The sequence below is a fragment of the Tasmannia lanceolata genome, unplaced genomic scaffold, assembly GCF_043159265.1.
Source record: "Tasmannia lanceolata isolate RefF3 unplaced genomic scaffold, GAP_Taslan_0.1 ptg000037l, whole genome shotgun sequence".
Lineage (NCBI taxonomy): Eukaryota > Viridiplantae > Streptophyta > Magnoliopsida > Canellales > Winteraceae > Tasmannia > Tasmannia lanceolata.
The window spans coordinates 11,737,804-11,747,290 of record NW_027518714.1 but is presented as its reverse complement, the minus strand read 5'-3'; the positions used below and the strand labels follow the sequence as shown (position 1 = coordinate 11,747,290).

At 38.4% G+C, this 9,487-nt stretch overlaps 1 protein-coding gene across 1 annotated transcript; it reads right to left on the bottom strand.

Moving 5' to 3' along the window:
• Window positions 1–4,525: 4,525 nt before the first annotated feature.
• LOC143861228 (ethylene-responsive transcription factor ERF071-like) lies at window positions 4,526–5,092 on the bottom strand. The gene has a single exon (XM_077372161.1). The coding sequence runs from the start codon at window positions 5,090–5,092 to the stop codon at window positions 4,526–4,528; it is 567 nt and encodes a 188-aa protein (XP_077228276.1).
• Window positions 5,093–9,487: the final 4,395 nt, after the last annotated feature.

Below are 9,487 nucleotides of genomic sequence, written 5' to 3'. Positions count from 1 at the left end.
CATGCAGCACCTCTTGAAGTGCAAGTACTTTCCCTGAAGTTAACTTCAGCAAGACCTTGCCTTTACCAACGACTTTTGAGGTCTGTGAGTTCCCCATGAAAACTTGATCCCCTTCCTTAACTAAGGTGTAGTTGTAGAAGGAGTTTCGGTTTCCACAAATGTGCTTGGTAGCACCAGTATCCAGAACCCACTCCTTTGGATTTTCCACCAGATTTACCTCAGTCACAACCGCTGCAATCACATCTGCCTCGGTTAAATTAACCTTGGCACTGGACGAACCAGTCTTTCGGTGTCGGCAGTCCTTCTTGTAGTGTCCGGGTTTTTCACATTCAAAACAGACTCCTTTCTTTTTGGGTCCAAATTTCTTGAAGTTCTTTTCCTTCTTCGGTTTTAGATTCTTAGACCCATCATTCTTAGTCTCAACAATGTTTGCCTTAGAGGTATACTCTTTGGCATTTTGTTGCTTATCTTTTAGTCTGTTTTTCTCTTCGATTTTAATCCGAACAACTACTTGGTCTAAGGTCCATTCCTTTGTCTTGTGCTTCATTCCGATTTTAAAATCTTTCCAAGACAAAGGCAGTTTCTCAATAAGAGAACCAGCCACGAATGTGTCAGGTAACTTCATACCTTCCTTAGCCAATTCTCCAATTAGGAACTGATACTCATCTATTTGAGCAGATATAGGTTTCCCATCTTCCATGGCAAAGTCTAAAAAATTCCCTATCACATATTTCCTATTTCCAGCATCCTCTAAATCATATTTAGTTACTAATGCATTCCAAAGATCAGCAGCATGTTCAAATGAATAGTATACATTATAAAGGTCATTTGACAAACCATTCAAGAGATGGTTCTTGCAAATATAATCAGCATTATTCCAGTTTTCAAAATCAGCAGAATCTTCAGATGGTTTTGATTGTGTAAGAACAAAAGCGGCACCAATTTGTTGTAGAGCAAACAAGATCTGTTGTTTCCATCTTTTATAGTTCAATCCAGTAAGGCGTTCGATCTTGGAAAAATCTGGAATGGTGTTGAGAATTCTGTTCACAACAGAGGTGCGAACAACCGTTGGATTGGAATTCTCAACAGAGATGGTATCAACAGAAGTTGGGTTCGGATTATCAGAATCCATATGATCAGATTTGAAAAATACGATTCTTAAGATTGTTGGACAAATTATATGTTGTCCAGTAGGGTCTGATATATGGCTTGATTGAATCCAGAAATTAGAAATGTAAATAAATCAGTACTTAGCTTTTGTAGAAAACGTTTCTGTAAAACAGATCGAGAAGAAGAAGGCTGAGTCGTGCCACTGGTCACTCTCCTTAAGAATCGTATCCGCCCCCTACCGGTGCAAACCGGGATCCGCGAACCGATGCTCCAAGATAAAACAGCCAAAGTTGGCTCCAGTCCACGTGCACTCGCTGACTGGTCCACCCAGAATCACCGTAGAACTGTGCTCAGATCAGAACGGAGGAAAGGAAGAAGACAAGCAGAAACTTTGATGTTTTTTCTGTAAAAAACTATCTCTCCAATGGTGCTGTTCTCTTCTTTTTATAGATGAGAATATGACTGTTGGAGGATAATTAATCACCATTAAAAGACCAAAACATTTCTCTTTTAATCACCATTAAAAGACAAAAAACGTTTCTCTCTTAATCACCATTAAAAGATAAAAAATGTTTCTCTTTTAATCACCATTAAAAGACAAAAACGTTTCTCTCTTAATTACCATTAAAAGACAAAAACGTTTCTCTTTTAATCACCATTAAAAGAAAAAAACGTTTCTCTCTTAATTACCATTAAAAGACATAAACGTTTCTCTCTTAATTACCATTAAAAGACAAAAACGGTTTTGGTTTTGAAAACACACCACAAGCACACTCACCAAGGTCTTGGGTTCAAGTCCCCACATATGCAAAAATCTTTTGCTTTAAAACAAGAGAGGGAAACATAATTTGAATCTTCCCTCCAAATTTTTTAAACAAAAAGAAAAAACATCTTTGACTTTTCAAATCTTTTTTAATTATTTTGTTTAAAAATTCTAACAATTTTTCCCACCACCGTAAGTTACTTGGGTGGGAAGGCAAGGGCAATTTAGAAAGTTTACCTTTTAGGTTTTTACTAAAGCCTATGCTGTAAAAGGAGAAACGTTCTCTCTTGTTGTATAGTGAGAACGTGAAAACGAGAGAATAAGAGAAGGGGAGAGAGGGAGAAAGACAGGGAGGAGAGAGAGAGAAGTGGGTTTCTTCCTTGGGTTTTTCTCTTGGGTTCCTCTTGGGGTTTCTCTTGAGTTCTTCTTTTGGGTTTTTCTTAGGTTTCTCTTGTGAACGGTCTTCGGTTGAGAAGCAAGGAAAGGATTGCAGGTTTTGGGTTAAATCTGGTGTAATCCTTGTATATTGTTTTTCTAATAGTGGAAGATTGTGTTTCTTGCCTGTGGAGTAGGCTTGGCAGAGCCACGTAAAATCTTGGTGTTCGTCTTGTGGCTTGTTTGTTTATTTTACTTTTCCTTTTAATTTGTGCATGATCAGATTGATTTGCCCGGCGGATTTTCTCAACAAGTGATATCAAAGCTATGGTTGGAGCGATCGTCGAGGCTGGGTGGAGTGATTGTGTATGTTGTGGTTGGTTGCAATTAAACAAATATGAAATCAAACAAATTAAAAAAACTACAACATAGTTTGTTGTGATTAAATAAAACAAAAAAGAACCAGCAGAGTCTGATGAATTAGTTAACAATGAAACTTAAGGTTGCAATTCCTCAAGAGCGTTAAAAAATAAAAACCCAAGTCTTATTTATCTTGAATCTCAAAACAATTTCCTTCCAAGTAAAATCCTTAACATATTCAAAATGGTTTGTTTCATATTTGTCCTCGAGAACTCTAAGTCTTATATTTCCTTTGATTGGCTTCTGATATTCTTAGTGGCATTACAGATTCATTATTTATCAATGATGTATGCATTTAAATTACAATGTTATGGAAGATTTAAAAAAAAAAAAAAACATACCCTGGCATTCTGGCCGAATTCCTTCTTGAAGATCCCAATCGTCCCCGGCCCGCAAACATCAATACATCAACATTCACCCAAACATTCTCTCCAGGATCCAACTGTGACCTCTCTGACGATCTCGACAGAATCTTCTCCGTCATCGTCATGGCATTTTTAACCTGAAAATCGAAAAATCCACCAAAACCCATGATTCAAATGTAAGAATTTTAATGGCATAGCACATGTTATGGCTTTTGTAAAAATCCGGATTGTAGAGAATGTTTGATTATAGTAAGGAGTAATCCAGATAGGCTCACAGACGGATCAATAAGGTTTTGAGCCAGGGACACCTTAGCTAAGCGTGGAAATCCCCAATAAAATGAACACTTGAACATGAAAAGAATCAAGAAAAACAAAATGTCACAAGGGAAAGAAATCCAACCGAACCAGTGGTTGAAGGAATTGAGCTGAGCTCTCACCATTTGTCTGGACGTGTCTCCAATGCTTGATGCCATTTTGTTTTTACCCAAAACGGAATCCCGTTTTCCTAGCAGTCTAACCACATGTACTGAAATCTTTTGAATAATTTTTCATAAAATTTACAACATCATTATATGGAGCATCACAGCGCTCCTCTCAAAGCACGTTTAGTTGTATATTTTGGAAGACTTTACAAGTAGCTTCCTAGTAAAGTGTGGTGGGGTCGACCCGTTTGGTTGTGTATTTTTAAGGACTTTACAAGTAGTTTAGACCCCAGAAGACTATTTACCCACTGCTCTAACTATGACTCCCATCACTCCCTTATTTGCTGAGCTGGTCCCCTTCAACTTTACTACTAAAAAACTTTTGATTTTTAAAAAAGATAATCTTTTAGTAGTGGGAATTTTGTATCCAACACTAGTGAAAATTTTGTCTCGCTTCCCGGTCTCCTCCTTCCTTTTTTTCTCTCTAATTTATAAGGAAACTACTAGAAGAGTCCTAACCCGTACTCGACAACCAAAAACACCATGAGGTTCACCACTACTACCCATCTACTCTACTAGCTGACTACTTACCCAATATTTTACTAGGACACAAGTGTGCATCCAAATAGACCCTTAAAAGGGAATATTTATAGTAGTGATGATATTCAAAAGCGTGTGTATGGTCCTTGCATGGGACATGACATTTCTCCTCCTCTTGCTGATATTGTAAATAGCGACTCATCCAGAGTTTGCTACTTTCGCTTGTAATTCTTTTTCACTATAAGGTCCAGCCTAACCCCAGCTTACCGATCCAATAAAAAATTTTAAAAAAAAAGGTTATATTCAAACACGTGTGTATGTACAAAGGCCTACAGTTAGTTTCCACAAGATATATACATCACATCCTCCTATGCATAACAAAGTCCAAGCCATAATCAGGGTTTGTGCCCTTCCCTTTTGCTTGGAGTTTCTTTGACCATCATGTATAGACCTCATGTGTTCTACTTCCCTTTTAGAATATGTCACATATAGGCTACAAATGCCCTTACAAAGGAGAGTTCCCTCCAGACTTACAAACACCAAGGCAGCTCTTCATCCTCCAGTTTGTATGGCAGAAACCCAACATCTTTCACCGCCAAGAAATCACCCACTGGCATTTCCATCCAACCCAAACCACTCTCCCCCGAAATAACTTCAGGCCATAACCCCACTTCTACATCTTCATTATCCTTAAAATCATTACCCACCTGAAAACTTGATGCAGGAAAACAAAGGGGTTGATTCAGAGAATAAGAAGTCTCCAATTCTGACTTCTTAGGAGATGAAACGGGCGTCGAAGATCCAACCGATTCCACATGGAATTCCCGTAAGTTGATCTTCGCACATGGGCCGTAGAGCTTGCGAGCCGCGTTGTCATATGCTATAGCAGCTTCAAGGGAGGTTTTGAAAGTACCTAACCAGAGGCGAGCCCCTCTATTAGGCTCACGAATTTCAGCAACCCATTTACCCCATGTTCTCTGTCTCACCCCTCTGTAAGTACACAGTGCATTCTCAGGTCCTCCTTTTCCTTTCATGCACCCTTTCCTAGAGCGTCTTGTAGATGTTCTATGTACTTGTTTCTTCTCTCCACACTCCATTCCTTGAAGGCTTGAGCAAACCCAACTGTTAAGTCTGCATAAACCCAACTGTAATTTTGCCTCCCTCTGGTTTTAATTTTTTTTTTTAAATAGGTAACAACAAGGAACAATGAGAGGTAGTGGTGGCAAGCTATTTACTTTACAGCAAAGGGTCCTCTGGTCATCAAGGTCACATTCCAATTTATGGAAGTAGGGAGTTTAGAAGGAAATTAAAGGGCTGCTGAAACGTGTACATGTTCTTTGGCACATGGACCTTTCCTTGATTTTGTGGTGGCAGATGGGCTCCACGTGTCAAAGGGATGTTAGCGTTGCTTTTGAGTTGTGTGGCAGCACAGTAAGCAATTGAGCTTTTGTTTGATATTGTGCCTTCACCGGATAGAAGAAAACGACATGCTCTCTCTCTCGCGCTCTCTCTCTCTCTCTCTCTCTCTCTCTCTCCTGTAAATAGATACACTGGTTAGGAAAATTAATCCCATTAGTATGGGTATTTTTGTCTTTTGGTGCATAGCTGTGAGTCTCTTAAGGTGATGCTCGACAGAAGCTTCCAAAAATACAGTCACTAGATGTTCTAAAACATCTGAACAAAAGCTTCCAAAAAAATGGTTACTGTAAACTAGATGGCTGGAATTTTTCTAGATCAGAAATTTAATCTGTCAAACAAATACAACAGCAAACAGTTTAGTAGATAAGGGATTATCAACATAATAGATGCAAATACACTATGCCATATTTGGCAAGCATGAACAATTATTCCATGAAATAATAATAAGCCCAAGTGTGTCAGAAGAGAAGAAGAGGGAGGGGAGAGGATCAGCAATACCTAAGAGTTATGAAAAAATACCTACTTTAAGGGCTTGTTTTGGATATCTCATATTTCGTAATTGGATTTGGAACTGAGTTTTGAATACAAAATGAATAGATCCGTCAGCTCATGTTCAGAGAGAGAGAGAGATGGGAGTACTTCCAACTGGAGGGGAGAGTTTGAGGAGAAAAGAGGGTAAAGGAAACTGCTGGATTACTTATTTCCACAGCATATTCGGAAATCTGATTTTTTTCACTGCCAGTTGCTAATTTGGAAATCCAAGGATTTGATCCGGATCCAAATCACAACGCAAAATGGGCTGCAAATGTGACACAACCAAATCAAAATCTTCTCGGCATCCAAACGGGCCCTAAATTGATTTCTTGATTTCCTGATTTGTATGAAGCTCCCTTCACTCCCACCCTCTGAAGTTTCTCCCTCTCCGACATATTTCTCACAATTGGCCCCGACAAATATTTTATGGAATATTTTTTCATGCTTGCAAAACATGAAAAGATAGAACTGATAGTTATCTATTAACTTTTTTCCAGATCCCGCTTAATACCGTTGGAATATAACACTATGTTGTCTATCATAAGATAACACTTCTTTATGGGCGGATTGACGAATGATTCTGTATCCACAGACGTTTGGTTCAGCATGGAATCAGAATTGGCATCTGTATCCGCTGGCGTTGGGTTCGGTATGATCGGAAACGGAAAGCCGACGTGAATTCTTGCAGGAATTTTGGGTGGATTTTCATACTGTCAGTGGAGTGGAGATGGTATTTGTTCATTCCAGGCGTCTCTCTCCATTCGCAATATCCACTTTTCAGAAAAAAGCCACTTTTGCACAAAAAAAAAAAAAACATCTCTCATCTTCTTCTCTGACAAGAACCCATATGATAAAAAACCCCTTTTCTGCAGAAGCCCTATGCAGAAAACCCCCTGTTGCAAGAACCCTCTTCTTTGTATAAAAAAAAGGTTGTTAAATAACAAGTGTGAGAATGCAGAAGTAATTCACCGTGGAGGAGAACTCCTCCATTGTTCTAATGAAAATGCATGAGATTGCATAGGCCTACTTGGGTTCCAGCATCAAGAATGTCGTGGTCACTGTCCGTGCCTACTTCAACGATTCCCAGCATCAGGCCACCATGGATGTTGGCGTCATTGCCAGCCTCAGTGTCATGTGTATCATCAGCTGTTGCAGGATTTCTTCAATGGGAAAAGCTCTGCAAGAGCATCAGCATGGATGAATCTGTTGCTTATGGTGCTTCTGTCCAAGCTGCTATTTTGAGCGGCAAGGGCAATGAGTTGCAGGATTTTCTTCTGTTGGATATCACCCCTCTTCCTTGGCTCGGAGATTGCCAGAGGACTCGATGACTATTGATTATGAGGAACACCATCATTCCCACCTGCCGGCCGAGTTGACGTGGTTGCAGCAGCGGACGCGTGGAAGAGATGTTTGCAAACCAGTGCTTACCCAAACACTAGAATCAGAATGACAAGTCTGATGATAGGAAAATCAGAATTGGAATGTAATGTAATGCTTAATCTAATTCCGGCAAGTGCACCCTAAGTTTTAAAGATTTTTAATGTCTAAGGTGGTTAATACCGAGCATTAAGATAACATCAAATTAAACAACTGCAGATCCTCCTGTAAAGAACCTTGCACCTTATGTGTAAGAAAGTACAAGGAACAGTTGAAAGTCCGAATGGGAGGTCCAACTATCGTGAATGTAGCCTTCATTCATCCCTGGGTCTGATCTGAAATTGGTTCTAGCTGCTCTTTAAATTGATCTGGGAAAGCACCACAACACCATGTAGCATCAATGTTGTTAAAATCGTATGATTCAAATCGAATCGTGGGTAAAACAATTCAAATCGGAAGAGAGAATCGTTTTTTGTAAAAAAATCGCACGACTTTTACCATTCTTTTTTTCTGCTTATTTATCTATGATGGACCCATTATGATTAGAAATAAATAATATAAACCCCTCGCCCCTACTTATAACCTAAAAACAAGAAAACCCCTTCCTTCTTTTTAAAATCTTCTTTCATTCTTCTCCTTTGGTCCTTCCTACTTGTTACCAATTTATAACCTATAAACCCCTTCTCCTCCTTATTTTATATTTAATTTAATTTAATGGTTTTAAATGAAAAATAGATAATTACTCATTTTATTCTTTATTTTACCCTTTTATATTATTGTAATATATTTTCTCATTTTCCCATTAAAAAAAATATTTTCTCATTTTTATATATAAATATGAAAAAATCTTACGATTTACGATCCGACTTACGATTCAAACCTTGTTACGATTTACGATTCGATTCCGATTTTTAGAACCTTGTGTAGCATATCCAACACGTTTAAGTCGCAGAATTAGGAACCTGTACTTGATCTTAATTTTATTTAACACAGTGTCCTGCACATTCTTCATGTTCCATCGTTTTTTTAGTAAGGAATAAGCTCTTTAAAAATTCAAGCACTTGTTCATGTAATTTCTCGTGTCTCCCTGAATGGAATTCATAAGGCAATGTGCAAAGTTTAGAAGAGTCGAACTGAACTGCAAATATCCAGCACGTTTAAGTCGCAGAATTGGGAACCTTTACTTGATCTTAATTTTGATTAACATAGTTGTCCTGCACATTCTTCACGTTCCATCGTTTTTTAGTAAGGAATAAGCTCTTAAAAAATTCAAGCACTTGTTCATGTAATTTCTAGTGTCTCCCCGAATGGAATTCATAAGAAAATGTGCAAAGTTTAGAAGAGTCGAACCGAACTGCAAATCAATATGGTACCATTTGTCCTCAATGGAGGTAGCTCACTCCGTAGCTCTTATTAATGTTGGAAAGCCTACTTTGGGCTAAGAGTTCCCTTGATTGGAAATCGGAGGGGAGAAATTTCCAATAATATTATCCCAAAAAACTGTCAAATACATGAGGCCCTCATATACATAGGCAATTGAAATTAAATGGAAATAAAATCCCTAAATCTAAATAACATGGAAATAAAATCCCTATAACTAAAGTAGCGTCTACAATCCTCATCCTCATCATCCGCCAGATAGTTAATCCGACTTTTCTAATCAAAGCCAATTGATTAACCTCTTCTTATGTTCCACATTGAGATGTGTTTTGAGCCCTGTTCTTCAGAGGTGTCCTCTATAAAGCGAAGAGCTCCTCAAACCCCCAAGCTTTACCAAGTTGTGCAAAATAGAGGGCTGGAATTTTTGAATCAGACCTCTACTTCATTAAACAAACGCAATGAGAAAAGGAGCTCTCAAGAAAATCACAAGAAAATCAGTAGAGGATTTTTCAACTAAAGTGCAGAAAAATCTCAGCATGCCTGTAAATACCCCAAGGCATAAGGTCCTGCAATTCTTCCCCCCAAAAATCAGGAAAATTCATTCGACAAACGCCTTAAAAAGGTGCCATACTGTACATATATCCACCCTTTCATTTTCCTTTCCCTGTTTTAATTCAAACTCCCACCTTAGGAATCATCCAAGACTTCGTTGACAACTTAAACACTCACAAATTAGATTCTCCTCAAATTTAATTCACTACCAATAAAAAACTATGGGAACC